The 22,856-nt window shown below is 42.3% G+C and overlaps 1 protein-coding gene across 4 annotated transcripts in view; it reads left to right on the top strand.

The window, feature by feature from the left end:
- Window positions 1–22,856, top strand: part of TRPM3 (transient receptor potential cation channel subfamily M member 3) — a 593,929-nt gene that overhangs the window by 542,730 nt on the left and 28,343 nt on the right. For all 4 annotated transcript variants that reach the window (XM_067569296.1, XM_067569294.1, XM_067569295.1 and 1 more), the window contains 4 exons: window positions 207–435; window positions 3,665–3,832; window positions 16,283–16,423; window positions 21,670–21,798. In XM_067569296.1, the coding sequence (XP_067425397.1) occupies window positions 207–435; window positions 3,665–3,832; window positions 16,283–16,423; window positions 21,670–21,798 (667 nt within the window). The remainder of the gene's footprint in view (window positions 1–206; window positions 436–3,664; window positions 3,833–16,282; window positions 16,424–21,669; window positions 21,799–22,856) is intronic.

Genomic DNA, 22,856 nt, shown 5'->3' with positions numbered 1-22,856 from the left:
GATTCATACTCCGTACTTCTAAATCAGGCCCTTTATTTGAGGGCCTAGCTTTAGACATTCAGGTTTGAAAATGTGGGCCTCAGTGTACAGCCAGCATCACGACTGCATTTCATGGAGCGTGACGAAGCTCTTGCAGGAGCTGTCATTAACAGTGTACTTTCCACAAAGCAGACTGTGCTGGCTAATGAGAATGCCCTCTGTTGCAGGGATTTTGGCCAGCTGGCGGTGGAGCTGTTGGATCAGTCGTACAAGCAGGATGAGCAGCTGGCAATGAAACTGCTGACCTACGAGCTGAAGAACTGGAGTAATGCCACCTGCCTGCAGCTCGCTGTGGCAGCCAAGCACCGAGATTTCATTGCTCACACTTGCAGCCAAATGCTGCTTACTGACATGTGGATGGGCCGGCTCCGGATGCGCAAGAATTCAGGTCTAAAGGTCAGCACTGACTTAATATCAATTCAGAACAAGAGATCGGGGGATGGGAGGAGGGCTCACACCAAATCAGCAACAACTTGGTGTCCTAATAAACTAATCACATAGCCATGTGTTATTTATAGTGATGTGACACAGCATACATCGTTCCCATGTGCAGGGGGATGCTACTGCCCGCCTAAGTCCTGAACAGCTCCTTACTCAGGTTTTACTCAGTCCTTGGTCAGTACTCTCTCCAAGATCAATTGGAGGGTACTGGCATGGAGACTGAACAAGGACCTCGGGATGTCTACCTAACTGAAGACTTCATGGTTTGGCCATATTTAAAAAAAAAATCAAATAATAAATTCGCTTACACAGCCTTTAATTTATTACTAGTGAAAGGTTTTGAATTGACAACGCTGGAGAATGATCCCTAAAACAAGTAAATGCAGCAGCATTGCAAGTCCCCTGTCAATCATGCCTGCCCTGGATGGACCGCCCCAAAGGGATTTGGAGGATAATTCAATCAAGCCCTTTGAGTGCTTAATTTCTCTGGTAAAACCGTCAATGGGAGTGGGGTTTTGTAACGGGCATTTCTGTCAAAGAGGAACTGAGCCGTGGGGCATTCGCCTTCACCATAGTATTCACTAGTCAGACCAAGAATGAGAATTGCCATTTTCTGGTGATATTCCCTAAGAGAGGCATTCCCTCACCTGTAGCAGGTTTACCTGTGAAAATCAGCACTTGCTCTGGCGGGTGGACTATGCTGCAATAGCATGTGTCAGTAAAAATAATTATGAACAGCACAGATATAAATATATCATTATCCCACTGGAACTAATTCACCATCAGGAAGAAATGAGTGTCAATGGCTTATAAGACTCTCACTTCACCTGTACTCATGCAGTGCTCTGATACCTTTCTTTTTAAAACTAGGACATGTTCTTCCATTTGGGAAAGTCCTCCCTCTTAGCCATGCGTTTTCTGAATCCATCTGTGCCCTGATCCCTTTGCTCTCCCTGGGGGCCATGACCCTCCTGCAAACCTGACTTTGGAGATGTTCCACTTGTTCATTAATCAGTAGCTCTTGCTTACTGTAGTGCAGCAGTTCTCAAACTGTGGGTCACGACCCCGTTTTAATGGGGTCACCAGGGCCGGCGTTAGACTTGCTGGGGCCGGGGCTGAAGCTGAAGCCTGAGCCACACTGTCCGGGGCTGAAGCGGAAGACTGAGGGCTTCAGCCCTAGGCAGGGGGGCTCAGGTTACAGCCCCCTGCCCACAGCTGAAGCCCTGGGGCTTTGGCTTCAGTTCCCCCTTTTCCCCCCATCGGGGGCACCAAGGCTCAGGCTTCACATTGGCCCCACTGTCCACACTCCGTTTATTTGTTCACTCTTTTTATTCTGCTTTGTCCCATAAACCTTTATCCTTTAACTCTCCCTCCCTGAAGCAACTCTCTTTAGGCAGAGGAGAGAATATCACAGACTTTTTCATGCAGCTGTGGACAAGGTAGTTTAATGGATTACATGGCTGAGTTGGGAGGGGTTGTACTGGCTATGTCTTCACTGACAATGGCAAATTCGCTGCCATCAGATAAACTTATCTGGATCAACTGAGTGGTCAGTGAAGACCCACTCAGTCAATCCAGAAATCGATGTATTAAGACCACCTTCTCAAGTGGCACAGTGCAGTGAAGACGGCGCGCAGAACAGAAGCACAGAAGTCGACAGGAGTTACGCAAGTTTTTTTGCGTAACTCTGGTCGACTGCCACCGAATCTTTGAGGTAAGTGTAGACAAGCCCATTGTAAAAGCAGCACAGCTCCAGTCCAGAGACCTGGAATGACCTCTGCAATGCACTAGGTGTCCACCAGTCGGCAAAGCAGGAGTGCTCTCCCTCATGGAAGGGAAATATACTTTCTCATCACATATGCCAACAGGCCTTAACTGGAGTTAAATTCATTGGAGATGTGTATAAAATGATTTTCCCACGAGATTCTGGCAAAAATCAAGCTTTGGTGTGTGTGTAGCTACAAATGGGCCATAGCTTTTTATATCATTACAAACTGCAAAATAGCTGCTAACCCACGATGGGTTTGATCCTGTTCAAGCCAGGCGTAGGGTGTTGCACGCATAAGCAGAAGATAAAATTGATGTACAGCACAAAACAGCGAATACAGAAAAATATGAGCTCACAATAATGAGAGCAGTGCTCCATGGCTGCCAAGTTACAGGAGTGAAATTTCAAAGGAAGTGCAGAGCTAAGCCCGTAAATTCCTTTTAAGTCTATGTCTCCTCAGATTCACTCATGCCTATTGTCGTGACCTATTCTACTCATGCATTTGCAAGTAAGGGAACACAGAGAACTTACTTAGCCCTGATCTACACTACTAAGTTTTGCTAACATAGCTGTGTCAGCTAGGACTGTTCATAAAATCACACCCCTAGCCAACATAGTTGTGCCAACAGAAGAATGCCAACCTTACCAGCGTAGATGTAACTATGCCAACAGAAGAATGTTTTTGTAGGCCCAGCTAATGTCTTTTGGGAGGTGGTATTACCATCCTGGCAAAACTCCTTCCAGTGGTGTTGGAACAATTTATATAGTGGCGGTGATGAAAGCCATTGAACAAATCTGTAAACCCTGTTTCTGATGGAAACCACTTCAAGCCAGGGGATACTGCCGCATCCTCAGCACCAGCACTCCTCTTTGTTGACTTATGCTGTGTCTCCACTAGCGGGCTCTGCCAGCATAACTATGCTGGCACAAGTTCTGTAGTGTAGATGCACCTAATGCTCAGTGCAGAGGACTGTCTCTATCACCTAATATTTTTTGTGTTTCACATTTACTCTGGAACACTCAATTTTGCAATGTGCAAGAATTTTCAGATTCAAGGTTCAATGTTTTTGTAGTTCCACCTATTATGTAGTGTTGGTAATATTTTGTAAAATGTTCTAGCTTGTAATAATATGTATGTGGTAAGCAATTTAGGGATAAATAAATTATTCAGCACAATGAGTTAGCCATACAACTTCTATTAATATTGTGAGGAGTGCTATGCTTAGTTTCCCAACAGTCCCTTAAAAACATAATCTCAAATGACAGGTTTCCAGGTGCCACTGAAATTTACACACTGAAATGTCTGATTCCTAGATTCTCCAAAGGGCTTGTTCCATTTGATACTAAGCAACCACCATGATCATTACCTGTTAATTGTGATGATTATTATTATTATTATCATTATTATTGCTTTAGGTAATTCTAGGAATTCTACTTCCTCCTTCAATTCTCAGCTTGGAGTTCAAGAACAAAGATGACATGCCTTACATGTCTCAGGCCCATGAGATCCAACTACAAGAGAAAGAGCCAGAGGAACCAGAAAAACCAGTAAAGGAAAAGGAAGAGGAGGACATGGAACTCACAGTAAGAGCAAACAATACAAAAGCCAGTCTATGTGCTGTCCATTTGCTATTCCCACCTCCACTAGAATGTCCAAGCTCAGGGGATAAAAGCCTACAAAAATCCTCTTTCCTCAGTGGGACTCAATACGTATGTTACAATGCTGAATCACCAGATTTGCCTCTTTGAGTCCTGATGTTGCATCAGTGCATGAAGCTACTGCATCATTACACTGTGATGTGACATCATGTATCGACCAACACAATGCGGCATTGTCTGAAATAAATTTAACAGACTTGCACGATTCAGAACACACCCAACAATGTCAGGATGAGTGGCCTGTATGAGACCGAGCACGTGTCTGTCATGTGTTCAGAGGCAAGGGGGAATGGAAATTCCCAAAGCTTTGATGGAGACTAGAGGTTTTTTTCTTTTAGCTGTTCTTGTTAAGCAGAAATTAGGCTACAGGCAGGTCTACTGATAAAATGTGGAGATCTGTCTAATCATCAGAGCTTCACCTGTTTGAGTCCCTCACTCAACCCTTACTCATAGTGGGAGTACTTACTAATACAACCAGTCCCACTGACTTTAATGGGATTATTCACCTGTGGCAGCACTTAGCAAGGATTGCACAATCTAGCCCTGGATAATAACAGATTTTTTAAATGTTTTACATTTGAATGTGTTCTTCTGGTTTTTATAATTAATATTTTATTTGCTTTATTTAAAATGTTAAGAGTTGTACAATGTAGCCCTGAATGAATAATTAAACCACAAAGAGACTCAAACAGCTGAAATTTTGATGATTAGACAAATCCCCACAGTTCCTTGCTGGTTCCAAGCTTCATGGGTATTTTTTATTTGGCCAAGATAGTAAAAATTGCAAATCCTATTATCATTTCTTTTTAATATCCAGAGAGCTTTGGAGATCTTAAAACCCATCTCTAGTCCTCCATGGCCAAGATGCAGCTAAGACATAGCAGTAAAAAGAAAAGGATTTTTTCTGGTTAATTTTTTTTTTAAAAAAAACAGCCTATTTCCCACAGGCAAACAGCAGGCGCTGCCCCCAGAACCCCATCTGCAGGCAGGCAGAAGGACCTGCCTACAGGACCCAATATGCAGGCAAGCAGAAGAACCGGTCCACAAGACCTGCCTACAGGACCTATTTGCAGGCAAGAACTTGGCTATTGGAAAAGACCAGATGCCAGCATAGCATTGATGGGCTGTTTTCCACTCATTGGCTTTTATTTACAATCAACTATTGCTGGCTTCTGCTCAGTTCATGAAGCGCTTATTCAAATCTAGTAAGTGCTTCACACAGTGCCGTGTTTATGGCATTGGGTAAAAATATGGGGATGAGGTAAATACCATCTCTTTGTGAACATCCTGGCTCCCTGTTTCTTGTCTCCAATACTACATTTCCTTTTAAAAACCTACTGGTTCCCACTACAAAAGCACTATATGCTGAATGACATTCTTTTTTCCAGGTCTTAGGACTTAAGTTTTCCTTCCTCTTGCCTCTCAGCCTTCTGACTGTCCTGTGACTCTCTCCTCTCAGTGACCCTACCCTCCTACTCCCTGATATGCTGTACAAACCCTATTGATAACCCAGTTCAGGGAGAAGGAGCAGGGGGACCCAGCTGATCATATAGAGTCCAGCAGCTCTTACAATATGGGCCCTCTGCTGCTGAATTAAAATGTTTTTTATATGTCCCTGAGTTGTGAGCTTTAGAACACACAACTTCTTAATTTTGCGTCAGTCAACAGCAGGCAAGCTGCTGGGCCCCACAGTGGAGATGTAGGAGGGTTGCAGGAAAAGGGACCTTTCTGAATAACTTCAGAAGACAGCATCCATGTCAAGAGGCTGTTATGTTTAGTCCTTTCCCAGGCTTGATAACAGGTGACATTTTCTAATTATAAAAAAAGTTTGTTTGGTTTAAATTTTGGGTGAAAGTTATGGGTTGATTCTTATTTTATCTGAATTACTTCACTTCTTGGACAGGAGGACCTCAGAAAGATTATATTTAGGGTACATTTTAAATAGTCTATGTGGGTTAATAAATTATGAATAGATGTTTTCATAAATGGTTAATCAATTGTTATAGAGTCCAACAAGTTGCTCACAACCATAGCTTGTAACCATCTATAACACCATCTATGATTGTGCTTATAACCATCCATAAAACATATTACTCAGGTCTATAGAGTGCTTATAACGTCTAATAATTCTTTATAAGTGTATCTTGAATATAAGGTTCACCTCATTTTTTTAAATAGCTATTAGTCAAACTCTGTGAATTCATTATTCTACAATAGGGTATGTTCTGTGTTTTCTGTAGTGCCCCCAGAGGACAGCTCAAGGGGATTTTACCATCTCCCAATGGAGCAACAAAAAGGATCGTGTTATTGTCCTGGCTTACACCTATGAAAAGTGGGTGTAAATTGCTGCCATTCTGATCTGGTAGCATTTTACACCCAATTTGCACTTGTTCTACACAGGAGTGAGTGACCACACACTGTGCAAAACCAGGGAAATAAAGCCAGTGTGTATGAATCTGCGTGTGTGTACGTGTTTACTTTGCTTTTAACAGTCTTCTGTTTGGTAGTAGCCATAGGGACAGTCAGGTCCATTGACAGCAATTCTGGGCCCTAGGCAGAACAGTTAATGGCCCCCTAGAAAGGGATGGCCCAGGTCCGAGTGGGCTTCCGCTGGATGTTTTTACTTATTATGAGCCATGCAGGTTCCCGGGCAGCTGAGGAGGTGGCATCTGCTACTCAACTTCCCGGATCCCTTCGACTGTGCAGGGAGATTACTGATGAACCCGGGAAGCTGAGTAGCAGATGCCACCTGGGAACTTGCATGGTGCATAATAATTAAGCTCAGCTCAGGGGAGGGACAGAGAGCACAAGCAGCAAGAGTCTTGGGAACAGGGGGCATGTGGAGGACAATGCATGTCCTAGGGATGGGGGTTCCACGACCACCACTCCCAAGAGGAAGAGAAGGGTGATGATGGTTGGGGACTCCCTCCTAAGGGGGACGGAGTCATCCATCTGCCGTCCGGACTGGGAAACTAGAGAAGTGTGCAGCTTGCCTGGAGCTAGGATTCAGGATATGATGGAGAGACTGCCAAGACTCATCAAGTCCTCAGACCACTACCCCTTCCTACTTCTCCACATGGGCACCAATGACACTGCCAAGAATGATCTTGAGTGGATCACTGCAGACTATGTGGCTCTAGGAAGAAGGATAAAGGAGTTTGAAGCGCAAGTGGTGTTCTCATCCATCCTCCCTGTTAAAGGAAAAGGCCCAGGTAGGGACCATCACATTTTGCGGAAGTAAATGCGTGGTTATGCAGGTGGTATCGGAGAGAGAGATTTGGATTCTTCGATCATGGGATGTTGTTCCAGGAAGAAGGATTACTAGGAAGAGACGGGATTCACCTAACGAAGAGAGGGAAGAGTATTTTTGCGAACAGGCTGGCTAACCTAGTGAGGAGGGCTTTAAACTAGGCTCGATGGGGGACGGAGACCTAAGCCCAAAGGTAAGTGGGGAAGTGGGACACCACAAGGAAGCGGATGCAGCACGGGAGGCCTCCTGATTCATACTGAGAAAGTAGGGCAATCGGCTAGTTATCTCAAGTGCCTATACACAAATGCAAGAAGTCTGGGAAACAAGCAGGAGGAATTGGAAGTCCTGGCACAGTCAAGAAACTATGATATGATTGGAATAACTGAGACTTGGTGGAGTAACTCACACAACTGGAGCACTGTCGTGGATGGGTATAAACTGTTCAGGAAGGACAGGCAGAGGCGAAAGGGTGGACGAGTTGCACTGTATGTAAGAGAGCTCTATGATTGCTCTGAGCTCCAGTATGAAACTGGAGATAAGCCAGTTGAGAGTCTCTGGGTTAAGCTTAGAAGCAAGAACAATAAGGGTGATATCGTGGTGGGTGTCTGTCAGGTGTATGTTAGGTGTGTGTTAGGTGTATGTTAGGTGTTAGGTGTATGTTAGGTGTCCAGCTTGGCTTAACAAAGAAGTCTTTGGTGAATTTAAAAACAAAAAAGAAGCTTACAAGAAGTGGAAGCTTGGTCAGATGACTAGGGAGGGATATAAAAATGCTGCTCGAACATGCAGGAATGAAATCAGGAAGGCCAAAGCACAATTGGAGTTGCAGCTAGCAAGGGACATGAAGGGGAACAAGAAGGGTTTCTACAGGTATGTTACCAATAAGAGGAAGATTAGGGAAAGTGTGGGCCCCTTACAGAATGGGGGAGGCAACCTAGTGACAGAGGATGTGGAGAAAGTTGAGGTACTCAATGCCTTTTTTGCCTCTGTCTTCACAGACAAGGTCAGCTCCCAGACTGCTGCACTGGGCGGCACAGAATGGGAAGGAGGTGAACATCCTGCAGTGCTGAAGGAAAAGGTCCAAGACTATTTAGAAAGATTGGACATACACAAGTCATGGGGCCGGATGCAATGCACCCGAGGGTGCTGAGGGAGTTGGCTGATGTGATTTCAGAGCCATTGGGTATTATCTTTGAAAGCTCATGGCAAATTGGGGGAGGTCCCTGATGACTGGAGAAAAGCAAATATAGTGCCCATCTTCAAGAAAGGGAGGAAAGAGGATCCAGGAAACTACAAACCGGTCAGCCTCACCTCAATCCCTGCAAAAATCATGGAGCAGGTCCTCAAGGAATCCATTTTAAGGAACTTGGAAGAGAGGAAGGTGATCAGGAACAGTCAACGTGGATTCACCAACGGAAAGTCATGCCTGACCAACCTGATTGCTTTGTATGAAGAGGTGACTGGCTCTGTGGATGTGGGGAAAGTGGTGGATGTGATATACCTGACTTTAGCAAAGCTTTTGGTACGGTCTCTCACAGTATTCTTATCAGCAAGCTAAAGAAGTATGGGTTGGATGAATGGACTATAAAATGGATAGAGAACTGGCTAGAGCATAGAGCTCAATGAGTAGTGATCAATGGCTCCATGTCTAGCTGGCAACTGGTCACAAGAGGAGTGCCCCAGGGGTCGGTCCTGGGGCCAGTTTTGTTCAACATCTTCATTAATGATCTAGAGGATGGGGTAGATTGCACCCTCAGCAAGTTTGCAGATGACACTAAGATAGGGGGAGTGGTAGAGATACCTGGAAGGTAGGGATAGGATACAGAAGGACCTAAACAAACTGGAGGATTGGGCCAAAAGAAATCTGATGAGGTTCAACAAGGACAAGTGCAGAGTCCTGCACTTAGGACAGAAGAATCCCATGCACAGCTACAGACTGGGGACCGATGAGCTAGGCAGCAGTTCTGCAGAAAAGGACCTAGGGGTTACAGTGGATAAGAAGCTGGATATGAGTCAGCAGTGTGCCCTGGTTGCCAAGAAGGCTAACAGCATATTGGGCTGCATTAGTAGGAGCATTGCCAGCAGATCACGGGAAGTGATCATTCCCCTCTATTCGGCATTGATGAGACCGCATTTGGAGTATTGTGTCCAGTTTTGGGCCCCCCACTACAACAAAGATGTGAAGAAGTTAGAGAGAGTCCAGCGGAGGGCAACAAAAATTATTAGGGGGCTGGAGCACAAGACTTATGAAGAGAGGCTGAGGGAACTAGGCTTGTTTATTCTGCAGAAGAGAAGAATGAGGGGAGATTTGACAGCAGCCTTTAACTACCTGAAAGGGGGTTCCAGGGAGGATGGAGCTAGGCTGTTCTCAGTGGTGGCAGATGACAGAACAAGGAGCAACGGTCTCAAATTGCAGTGGGGGAGATCTAGGTTGGACATTAGGAAAAAGTTTTTCACTAGGAGGGTGGTGAAGCACTGGAATGGGTTACCTAGGGAGGTGGTGGAATCTCCATCTTTAGAGGTTTTAAGCTGCGGCTTGACAAAACCCTCACTGGGATGATTTAGCTGAGGTTAGTCCTGCTTTGAGCAGGGGGTTGGACTAGATGACCTCCTGAGGTCCCTTCCAACTCTATGATGATTCTATAAAAGGAGAATACATATCTAACCGCCCAGGCCCTTTTATATGGCCGGGCCCCTGGGAAATTGCCTCCCTTGCCCCTCCTCCCCCCTACCGCCCCTGTTGGCAGGCTGGGGACAGGTTTGAGGAGAGGGGGATTGAGGGCTTGTCTACATGGTGCGGCAGTGCACAGTACAGGAGTGTGATTTCTAAAATGCACTAATGTGTTGCACGTTAATTGATCTGTGTGGGTGCTGCTGGTGCACACTAAAGATTCCCTTGTGTGCTTTAATGTAGTGTCTTTTGAAACAGTACTTCACTAGGGAACCTTTAGTGCGCACCAGCAGGGTCTACATGGACTAATTAATGTGCAACACCTTAGTGCGTTTTAGAAATCACACCCCCCATAGTGTGCATTACCCTATCTTATAGACATGCCTTAAATTATCAGCCATAGTACACATCACTGGCATGCTGAATTTATACATTGTGAATTACTTTTTACTCATTTTTCCTTTTAAAATTTCTAACAGGTGCATGAAAGTGCACCTTAACACTTTGATGGTAAGCAACAGGATTTCCTAATACAACATGCTCACAAGAAGACATTTGCTAGAGCAAATCTTTCATCGCCACATCCTCATCACCAAAAGGGTTAACAAGTCATAGGATTTGTGCCTGGAACTTTCACTCACTAATCCTAAACACTTCAATCTGAAGAATTACTGGATGCGGGAGGAAACTAAAACCTACTGGAGTCTAACTTTTCCATGGACAATCTTATTTCTGGGAACAACATACCATAGCAAAGTCGTTTCAGAGTATTTTCTTTGTTGGTATGTTTAGTTCAAATTTTCCACATCAAATAAAGAGTTTGCCTTTCTACAAGCACTAAGAGTGCGAATAAAAGAAACATGTTTGGGTTTAGGACATTCCTCACTTCAAAGTGGGTTAATTTTTTTGGAAATGAAATGATTCAGGCTCCTAATCCACGATGTGTGCTAGGCTCTTGCTGGAATTAAAAATCAATAAATAAAATCAATACAGATTGAAATCCTAGAGATACAAAGCTTTGAAAGCTAGCTTCTCCATGGGGTCAGTGCTGCAGTGGTACAAATGAGTGCTGTGAGACAGCTGGGTGGTTTTGTCTGGTTTTTTCTTACTCATGATAAAGACCAAGTGAACAGGGGAAAATGAGCATGGTTGCCTGGGAAAGGTTGGCCAAAAAAATGGTTCCCTCTTCGTGCCAGGGAGCACTGAATAGCTGTCTGTGCAGGAGATTGTTTTCCCACAGCCCCAGACATATTTCCATGTCAGTGTCTGTCTTCCCTGCTGTCAACAACTCTTAATCTGACATGAGTAAATTGCTGTTATTGGCTGGCTGTAGGAGTAGCTGAAAATGCTAAAGATAGCCACTGGGCCCCAGAGTTGAAGTTAACACCTATGCCCTGGCCGTGCCTTAATTCACCCCATCTGACACATTTCTGCCCACTCACCATTGCTCAGTTCAGGATGAGGATGTTGGCTTGCTCACATTGCTAAGCACTGTGGGTGAAATTCACCCCGGTGCAGAGAACCAGCACAAGGCAAATGCACCACTTACATCTCATGTAAAAGCCATAATTTGGGGGCTGAAGTGGTGCATTAGCCCATGCTTGTCCCTTGCCCAGAGATGAAATTCACCCTAACAGCTGTACATTTCTGCACACTATGTGGAAACCTCGCTGTACACCTGCTGAGCAAATGCTAAGGGAACGTCTACACAGCATTTTGGAACAAACCTCAGTCAAAAGATGGGCTGGCAGGGCTCACTCTAGTGCTCTAAAAATAGCTGTATAGACAGAGCTTTGACGTTTCATCTTGGGCTCTGAAGCTCACCTCTCCCACTAAGCGCCTGCCCAAGCCACAACTCCAAAGTGCTGTCTGCACAGTTATTGTTGGAGAGCTAGTGCAAGCCCTGCTAGCCTACCACTGACCCTTTTAAAATTAAGATTGCATGTTTAGCCATAAAATCTGCTCTAGGAAGAGCTTGCCCAAAATAATATGGATGGCCTATGTTACACAAGAGGTCAGTTCAGATAATCATAATGGTCCCTTCTGGCCTTAGACTCTATGAATCTGTAAGTCTGTTGACCTAGGCTGGGACGCTCACTCCAAAATGCAGCGTAGCCATACTCTAAAGGCCCAGCACTGCTTATTTCTTTCAACAATGTTCAGCACAGTCTGCAGAATTGAGCACGTAGAGCTGCAGTTAGTATATATCAGTGTCCAGAAAATTGTGTTCTCAGTATTCAGAAAAAGGAACTATTGAACACGTGCAAAAGCCAGTTTTTACAGCTTATATCTCTGGTTTTTAGCTATTTTGGTCCTAGAAACAATGAAAGGGCCCATTCCTTAGCAAGGAATAGCCATCCAGAACAGTTATCACATGGCCATCATTTCCCTCTGTATTGTGGGAATGGGGGGGGAGGGGTTGTAATATATTCACCCAGCTGTGTTCCATTTTTCCTCACTAATTTGTACATACTAAAGGCTATAAATAGGGGATGCATTCGATTAATGATGAGTTCTGAAAAGCCTAACCTCATGTTCATTGGGACCAAAATCCCTGTTATAAAATAAATAAATATACTACATAAATAAATAAATATACTACTAAAAACATATTTTAATTTGTAAAGTGTGCAAGCCAAAGGTATCTTATTGCCTGAGCAACTCTAAACATAATTGCAATGAAAAAGCCACATGCCTGAAAAAAATCCCAGAACCCTGCTCACAAAATCCCCATGTCCCCTTCAGTAATGTACATCTAGCACACAGCATAAAACTGCAGGCCAAAAGAAAAACAAGTAACGAGGATGCTGCAGATATACTGTACCGTGCATGTTGCACTGATGTCAGGATTACCCTGACTGACTCATGGCAAATCACAGGCAAAGCTGTACACAGAAAATGAGATGCCACCTACACCTAACAGTTTCAATGCATTCTCACCCCTCCCCATATCTTCTACTTTCCCTCACAAATAGACATACATTTGTTCATGTTCACTGCTTGCAACAGCACAGTGCAAACTGTCCATTGACTCAGGCTCATTGTATAATATTTTTAATGGGAAGGTTTTTCAGATTTCTTAATATCATCATGAAATTAACAGCCAGGGACATGAGGTTAAACTTAATCCCTAGCAGTTTTAAAGCTATTCCCCATCTGCAATGTGGGGGAGGGTGGATCTTGGTATTCTGTTGTAGATGGCTATTTTGAAATGACTGTAATATATTAAACTTCAGCATCATTAGCCACAAGAAAACTAGAATAACTAGGCAATAAAGCAGCAATACTGAAATAAGAAATAAACCTAAAGCAAGGTACTGAAAGGGGCCTTATCCTGAGAACACCCACAATTCACCTTGACTGCTGAGGGAGCACAGGACCATTCAGAGACACATGTTTATGAAACTGTCCAGGGTTTGGAATGTGTTAAACAGTCACCTGCCCTAAAACACTGCACTGTGCCGTAGTTAAAGTTGTCAAAGCCCTTTTTCACCTCTCAGAATGCTTGAGCTCAAGAAGGCAACAGAGCTAAAAGCCCCCCATTATAGGCCGATTTGTGTAGCACCAGATAACAGTTTTCCCCATAAACACTATCAGGCTGCAGAGGGAAATAAATAGACAAATGATTTTCTCAAGTAGGAAGATCAGAAATTGTTCAGAGCATCTCAAATCACATGGAAAAAGCCATCCTCTCTCATGAGCTGGAAAATAACTCGGTCCCTGTGTCCCTCAGGCAAGTTGCCTTGAGTAATGGGAAGGGTTAACAGTCTCTTTTAGTATTATTACATTCACTGAGTGTTGCAGATAGAGTCTGCAAGCAGTGAGTCAGTCTGCTTAGCTAATGTGAATCCTGCTACCATTTCCCTCTGGTCACTAGCCACTTCCTCCTTTTACTCTGCTACTTATACCCCACCCAGACTTCTTGTGACTTATATTTTGGGTCTAAGTTAGATATTAACATAGGAAACCTATATAATACCAGTTGTTTTAAACACATTTGGTAATGCCCCTAGAGTCTGGTTTAGACGCAATGAGCTAATGGAGAAATAGCTTTTCCAAACTGGGCTGCAGTTTTAAGAGGGGGAGCAAAGACTCCACTTCTAAACTATCCTTGAGTCATAGATCTTTGTTCTTTTTCTATGGAGACTTGGAGTCAGCAGCTGCTCAGTCAAATACAAGAAACTGAGCAACCACATGGCAAATAGCAATAATACAGAGAAAACAAACATGAATTATATAAACACTAGAAATGGCACCACAAGCTTAGAAATTTTAACAATAAATATCTAGACGGAAATAAATACATAGGCACATGCCTTGATTTAATTATTGTTACAGTTTATTCTTTAAAACATAGTGAGGGCTTCCCAGAAGAAAGAGAAAGAAAGAATACAGTGCCTACCCATAAGAATTTACATTCAATTTTATATAAGGACACAATAAGTGGGATGTCAAACAGTATGGGAAGGAAAAGGACAAAGGTTACAGCAATATAATAATCCGGTTATTCAGGGAGATAGAATGTAAGAATGCGAATGTGATGAATTAATATTATAGAAAGTCATCAAAAGATTATTTAATATAGTAGTGCCCCAGCAAACATCGGATGTTACGTCATAAAGTTTAGGGGATTCATCCTTAGTTTACCTACATCTTGCCAAAAATACCTTCAAAGTTTTCAGTGGCACAGTATTGTAATGTCATTCTCTGCAGAAAAAAAACACCTCACACTGCAGATGGTAAACAAGGTAAAATTCATTTCTTTTACTTGACTTTCCCCAGTATAGTATGTACACACACACACACACACACACGATTCTAAAATTTATTTTTAAATATTTAGGAATTGCTCAGCTATTATGCTGATGGGCCATATCCCATTTCCAACAAGGCACTATAAGCCTGTTAATAATCCCATTGAAGTCAGCTAATTAAGCACATGTTTAAATGCCTTGCTGAATCAGGACCCATATAGATAGGTGCATGAATGAAGGAAGGACAGCGTAGATAAAGTACAAATGCTGGGTTGGGAGAAAGCACCTCTGCTACAAACATCCTGTGTGACTTAGTTTCCTCCTTTGTAAAATGGGTATAGTAGCAGTACCTGCAAGGATGTTGGGAGTCTGCATTAATTCATGTATATATAGTGAAATGCTTTGAACTCTTCAGAAGGAAAGTGTTACAGAAACATTAACTAAAAGCAGCATGGCAGGACTGGCACACTTAGGTCAGACAGAAGATATCAAAATATTTTGACTTGCAGGTGTCACTACATGGAGACAGTACCAAAATCTGTGCCTGTCACAACAAATTTAACACGGGAATTTGCTCACAGCATGAAAAAAATCTCATAAAATTCCAGATACCCTGAGTCTCCTATTCAGAGAGGAGTGAAAACAAAAAAGCAGTTCTACAGTCAGTATTACAAACACAGCAGGACGCTTCTCTTTTTGCCTTAGTTCTTTAAGGAAAACAATGCCATTCTTCAGAGGTTAATATACAGTGAGTAATATTTGGTCTCTCTCTCTCTCTCTCTCTCTCAGGTTGAGCATGAATTTCAGTCTAGCTCTACATCTAGACCACATCCACTGTTGTTTAGTCACCCTTAGTATTGTATTTATTTCTAAAACATCTAGCGGCAGGTGGTGAAAATTGTAATAGCGCCAATGAAATCATGTCACTGAAGTCAATGGAGCTACAGCAATTTACACCAGCTGAGGATGTACCATATAAAGTGTGTTCAGCACTCTGGAAAATAACCATGGAAGAAGACGTGATCTCCGTAGCAAGGAGCTTACAATCTAAGGCCTCATTCCTACAATGGACTCCAAGGGGCAGGCCCCTGCAAATCACATGGCGCTCACTGCAGGATTGTGGCCTAAGTAGGATACAGTGATCAATGTGAACAACAGTCAGCCAGCTTCATTATTTCTTACTAGTTACATTATTATTACTAGTTCAGTAACCTTCAACCCCTGCTTTCCTCCTTCCTGTGCTTCACACCCCATGTCAACTCTCTGATCATTTTCATATAACAACTTATATTCTAGTCTTCTCCGATGTGCATATAGCTACTTAATAGAAAGTGACTGTCAGGAGAAGAGAAATCAATCTAGCAAGAACCAAGATGTGAGTGGAGCTCAGGAGTCACATTGGTATTGACAGTTCCGCTGAAGTGTGTGGCTCCTTCAACTTATGAGGGAACAATTGGTATGATATGAAATGGAGCTTCCCATCCAAAAGTGATTATTTGCAAATGAATTTGAATCCTACAGCTTCATGGAGCCCCACAGGGATGGGTAAACTGAGCCTCACCTTAAGATGAAAATATCAGAGAATCATTTAATGTGGCTCTTTTTGACACTTTCAAAAATACCACCCCACCCACCCCTGGGGGGATCCAATTAAGATGTAGTTCACAAAGAAACAACTACAACAGTGACCTTTCTTGTTATAGGCAATGTTGGGACGAGGGAATGGAGAATCATCTAGAAAGAAAGAGGAAGAGGAAGTTCACAGCAGGCACAGACTGATCCCTTTTGGAAGAAAGATATACGAGTTCTACAATGCACCCATAGTTAAGTTTTGGTTCTACACGGTAAGCTATCTTCCCCATTATCTTACTAATGATGATACAGGCACTTATAAAAAAAAAAGTCAGTCGTTCTGTTGTCTGTGTATCTGTTTGAATGTCTGTTTGTACTGGCACAAATTTTCAAAGGATGTCCATTATGTCACAAATGACATTTGGGGAAGCAGACCAACGTTTGTAAGTCCAGATGCAGTATTTGTATATACAAATGCTGACTTACATGGACAAATGGGTGAGCCTGTAAGTGTTGTAGACATATTTTTGGAAACATCTATCTCTAAGTACTACAATAATAGTAGAGCCAAATTCTGAAGTCCACTGTCAGGCCGTACTGCCACTGAATTCATTGCTGGACTCAACGGAAGCTTTGCCTGAATAAGGACTCCATAATTAATTAAAGTAGGTGTCAACTACAGCAGTGTACTTTCTTAGAGCATTTTTGTTTTATTTGGCTAATTTTCATAATCTATCTTCTGCCGAACCCAACCCCAATTTCAGCAAATCACAAAAGACAATTCCCTGTTTCTGGAGATGACTTTAAAAAAAAAATCGTGCTTTCCTGCAGAGACCTTGATGATACATATATAGGCAACACAAACAACTCCCCATCAGCAGAGATCTAACCATGGTGGGTAGCATATGCTAGGAACTAACTGAAACCTGGCAAGCATCATCCAACAGGATACTACTGAACTGTAGCTATTAAATGTCAATCAGGCTGATGAATCTAAAAACTGCTCATCAGCAGTCTAGTATCATTATGAGTATCAATGTACATTATGCCTATCCAGAAAATTCCTTCCGCTGTAAGTAGAATGAGTGTCCTGGCTTGCACTGCTATTTCAATCTTGAAATGGAAGGAGATCAATACTGCATTTTTATTTAGACCTGTTTCTACTATTTTAAGTCCTGAGGCAGATCAGGGTCACTTATTATGCTGGATCTTGGCTAGATTCAGCTTCCAGAACAAACTAAGGTGGATTTTTGGCTGTGCAGCCTGATTAGACTTGAATGAAAACTTCTGCAAAAAGAAGGAAAAGCAATTTCTAAGTGAGGCTAGAATAGCTCTGGAATCAATCTGGCTTGTTTTAAAAGAAGCATAACCTAAAAACTAGTCAAAAGAAATCCCCAAAAATCTTCGTATCCAGGTTTCAGCAAGCAAGGAAAGTGTCAGTATCAACTGCAATATTCACTGTGAATGGCATATAAAACCACTCCATTATTCTGTGTCCATCTCTAGTATCATCATTCTTAATGTATACTGGAGAGGGCTACATTCAGCATGTTGAGACTGTTACTATTGAAATGGAACTTGTTTTTTACAACATTAACGACCACTCATTCAGTAAAGGGGACCAATTCAACTTGGATTGGTGGAATTAGTTCCCAAGAACAGGCAAGATCTAATAGGTACATTTTAACTGAAAAAGACATCAAGAGGTGGGATCACTTGGCTTTCAAAAGCACTGCCCCTAAGTTGTTTTATCTGAGGAAGAGGAACATCCTACTTTGAAGCTGTTCTTTCAATTGGGTAGAAATGTTTTACAATCCAGCCAGTCCCACTCAGATTAGATGTCTGTTGACTCAAAAGCACTAGACCCCAGCATAGGTCAGCCTGGCTCTCTTTTTCCTTCAAACACATTGAGAGGATCAGGTTAGCTCTGGAAAATCAATCCAATCACCAAATACTGAACTGAAAGAAGGGATGAGTTTTTCCTCCTCTGTTTTGAGTAGAAAAGAGGTACATATTAACTGTGTTCATAATTATGGTCAATTTAAAGAATTTACCTGGGTGGTTTCCAAGCCAGTGTCTGAAAATAAAGCCAGGACTCAATGCTGTGAGTGTTATGCTTTCACACACTTCAACAAATTGTTTCTGTGAACTAATTGAACAGAGCAGAACTATGGACCGAATTCTGTGAGGTGCTGAGCACCCGCTACCACCACTGAAATATAAAACCAAAATATACAGGGCCACTATGTAGCTTCATTTTGACCCTGTTACTGCATAGGCAATAGGCTTAAAGTAATACAGCATAAAATACAGAGTACAAAGAGAGAAAAACATATTTCCTGAAATACCAACAAATGTAATAAAATGTCAGCCTTAACAGAACATACGTAACTAAATCTCTGCGCCTGGCACTAAAGATTTTTCTCTGAAGAGTTTGGCTTAAAATATCCTGTATTATAAAGCTGTTGCTTGAAAATAAGGCACTCACAGGGGCAAGAGAAGGGAACTGAGCACTGCAAAGTCTGACCAGAGTCAAATATCAATGCCACAGAAGTATTCAACAGTGACTACATGTCACTCACGAACGTTCCCTCACCAAAGGCTCTTAAGCAAACTAAGCATTCATAGGAAAAGAGGGAAGGTCCTCTCATAGATCAGTAATTGATTAAAAGACAGGAAAGCAAAGGATAGGAATAAATGGTCAGTTTTCACAATGGAGAGCGGTAAATAGCAAGTCCCCCCCAAGGATCTGTACTGGGACCAATGCTACTCAACATATTCATAAATGAGCTGGAAAAAGGGGTAAACAGTAAAGTGACAAAGTAGACAGATGATACAAAACTGCTCAAGATAGTTAAGTCCAAAGCAGACTGTGAAGAGTTGCAAATGGATCTCACAAAAGTGGGTGTCTAGGCAACAAAATGGCAGATGAAATTCAATGTTGATAAATGCCAAGTGACGGACATTGGAAAACATAATCTCAACCATACATACAAAATGATGGGGTCTACCTTAGATGTTACCACTCAAGAAGGAGATCTTGGAGTCATTGTGGATAGTTCTCTGAAAATATCTGCTCAATGTGCAGCAGCAGTCAAAAAAGCTAACAATATTAGGAACCATTAGGAAAGGGATAGATAATAAGACAGAAAATATAATAATTGCACTATAGAAATCCATCATATGCCCACACCTTGAATACCGTGTGTAGTTCTGGTTGCTCTATCTCAAAAAAAGATGTATTAGAATTGGAAAAAAGTACACAGCAGGAAAACAAAAATTATTAGGCGTATGGAACAGCCTCCATGAGGAAAGATTAAAAAGACTGGGACTGGTCAGTTTAGAAGAGATAGTAAACAGTGATAATATAGGTCTATAAAATCATGAATGGTGTGGAGAAAGTGAATAGGGAAGTGTTATTTACCCCTTCACATAACACAAGAAACAGGGGTCACCCAATGAAATTAATAGGCATCAGGTTTAAAACTAACATAAGAAAGTACATCCTCCCGCAATAAACAGTCAATCTGTGGACGTTGTTGTCATGGGGTGTTGTGAAGGCCAAAAGTATAACTGGGTTCAAAAAAGAATTGGCTAAGTTCATGGAGGATAGGTCCACCAATGGCTATTAGCCCGATGGTCAAGAACGCAACCCATATTCTGGGTGTCCCTAAACCTCTGGCTGCCAGAAGCTGTGACTGATCAACAAGGGATGGATCACTTGATAAATGCCCTGTTCTGTTCATTCTCTGAAGCATCTGGCATCGCCCTCTGTCAGAAGACAGGATATGGTCTAGCTGGACTATTGGCTGCCTTACTCAGTTTAATCAGTCTTATGTTCATGGCTTCTCCTAGTTGGCTGATCAGAGGCACTTAGTTTATTTTATTTCTTTGTTTTTTTAAAATGGCCTAAGTCCCAATATACTAAAAAAAAAAAACCAACATCTTTTTCAATCCCAACAGAAGTTAGGGCAGATGGCAGAAATATGACAGGAGGAAGACCAGAGCAGTTGTGTTGTGATGCCTGGAAAGAGGTGAGGGTGGATGGGTGAGAAATAGTAGCAGGAAGGCCAGAGCAATAGGATATAGATGACCAAGGTGGTAGAAATAGTATGGATAGTGACCAGACTAGATTCAGTATTACTCTGAGTCAAGGCATATAGCAAATGTCACAGTTCAGGGAAACGGCATCCGTATACCTCCCTCCATGCTCCACCACGGATATCCACTGTAGACTCCAATCTCCTCAGCTGTCACCTCTTTGGTGCAGAGTCACATCTCTTTCCATCCTTAAGAGTTTTTCCAGGTTGCACAGTTCCTTGCCATTGTTCTATTCCCAGCAAGTCAGACTACCTAAGAGGGCCAGTGTTTGTGCTTTGCCTTCTTTCCAGAGGCTATGCCCTGTGTATTGCCCACAGTTATAAGTTACCACACAGATCTTAATAAGCAAGCACATTTATTCCTAGGGTGAAAGCATTACAGAGAAAACATATTAAAAATTAAAAGAACCTACACACATGCTAAAAAGCTTACCAGAGGTTGTCCCAACTCCAACTTAGGCTCTGGTAATTGTCAGTCCTTCAAAACACACAACTGGGTTTTCCCCGTGATTACTAGTTCTTAATTGTCTCAGATTCAGAGCCAGAACACCAGTTGGATAGATCAGCCTGTTTTTTAATACAGCTCGAGTCTTGGATCTCCAAATCCTGGGAACAGGTAATCAGCAGACAGTCACCCTCTTCTGAGAGGGTAACTTCAAAAAGCTGGGTGTTTGCAATTAACCTCTGCCTAGGTATTTTCCAAGAAATCCACTTCTCACTTATTGCCCCAAAAAGTCCATTCTTGTCTGGCACAATTTCATTATATCCCTTTAAACTCCTCACATCCTCCTCCTAGAGAGGTTATATACAATTCCAGCCCCCAGTATTACATAAACTTTGCATTTAATACAATAAGAATTTCCAAGAATATTGCTGGAAATTACTATATCTATCACAGCATCACCTTGGATCCAGAGGATCCAGATTAAAAGAGTTGTGCATTAAAGATACAGGAGGTCAGGGTGGATCTAGGTCAGAATGATTATATTTATGGGAAGTAATGTCTGAGTAAAAAGCAGTAGGTCGGAGGGAAATGGACTGGACTGGACATGTTCACACAGGTGACTTAAGAAGTCTAGGATTGATAGTGGCCTTATGGAAGGTATAGAACCAAGACTGATCCCACCAGCGGCAGTGGAGATCCAGATGGGTTGTGTTAACAGTGATAGATGTGTTTATACTTGTAAAGCAGCAATAGCCAAGGAGAGGAGACCCCCACGCATTTATTTTAGAGCTTCCACTTGGTACACAGATTTAATGTGCATAGCTGATGATGATGTTTTCTTCTCTGTTTACAGATAGAAGATCTTTGCAAACTGAAATTAGGGTTCTAAAGCCACCTCAAAGGATCTGAGTAAACTGTCTAAACATTAGTTAGTGGTTACTGATGCCAAGAGAAATTCTTTGTTTCCTTACAGTTAGCATACATCGGGTATCTGATGCTGTTCAACTACATTGTGCTAGTGAAGATGGATCGTTGGCCTTCTACACAGGAATGGATAGTTATCTCTTATATTTTCACATTGGGAATAGAGAAGATGCGAGAGGTAAAACTATCTTGGATGAGCCAAAAACAGAAAGGAAACACAAATGCTTTTCTTTTTTTTTAAATTTGTTTAATTATTTTTCTCTGAGTATTGTGTTAGGTAGACTTACTCCAAAGTGCCTTTTTTCTGGAAAAGCAGAAGGAATGTTGGAATTTCAATTGCTACATTTCTCCATCTTACTGTTTTAAAAGCAACAGTCTGTTCCACACTCATACAGCTCCCTTGGAACTTCCAATTTCAGATTTCTACACAAAGCCTAATGAAATTGTCAGCTGCTGGGTTTTCCTATAACATAGTCCCACTTTCCATGGGATTTCTTAGGGTTCTTCACAATATTCCTCATAGGTGTGGCCACTGAAGTAGAATTGTGGGGCTTGTTGTTTACTTTTAGCTGTGGAGAGGCAAGGGGGTTAGAGATAGGGTTCCAGCCAGAGCCTCACATCTAAATACCCCCCAAACTATCCAAAAGCTTGGCTCTGCATTCAATATTTGCAACTGTTCTATGTCTTCATAATGTGCTGAACCAAGACTCTGGATCCAAACATTCTGAGCTCTGGGACCATTCAGACCCATAACACTGTGACCCATTTAGCGGGGGGGAAGAGGCTCTCCTTCTTTATTTAAATGTTTGTTCATTACTTACATCTACTATTGATGTGCATCTCCCAAAAGATTGAAAGCACTTAGAGAAAAAAGATAATAATCATTCATGACTACATTCAAAATTCTATAATTATATCAGAAGCAGAATTATTTTGTCATCTTCTGTCCCCTATCCCCCTGCAGCTACAGCTGTGCCCTTTTCACTTCGCTTTAATAAGGGTTTATTTCTGCAGTGTGAGCACAGGCCAAATTCAGCCCTGATGGGAGCAGGTGTATCTCCCATTGACTGCATTTGTACCCCTAGGCTGAATTTGATCTCATCCTCAGACCCTGCCATCCATGTTTTCATTTCCACCAACAAATATATTTTAAGTGCCTTTGAGGACTAGTGAATAATTCATCCTAAAACAGTTGCTTAAAAGCATTATACAAGTTCCAAAAATTTGGGCTTTAGT

The sequence above is a fragment of the Emydura macquarii genome, unplaced genomic scaffold (genome assembly GCF_026122565.2).
Source record: "Emydura macquarii macquarii isolate MOO-44397 ecotype Brisbane River unplaced genomic scaffold, CSIRO-AGI_Emac_v2 contig_2897, whole genome shotgun sequence".
In the NCBI taxonomy this organism is placed as follows: domain Eukaryota; kingdom Metazoa; phylum Chordata; order Testudines; family Chelidae; genus Emydura; species Emydura macquarii.
The sequence above is the reverse complement of the archived record's forward strand: the minus strand, read 5'-3'. Positions and strand labels throughout refer to the sequence as shown.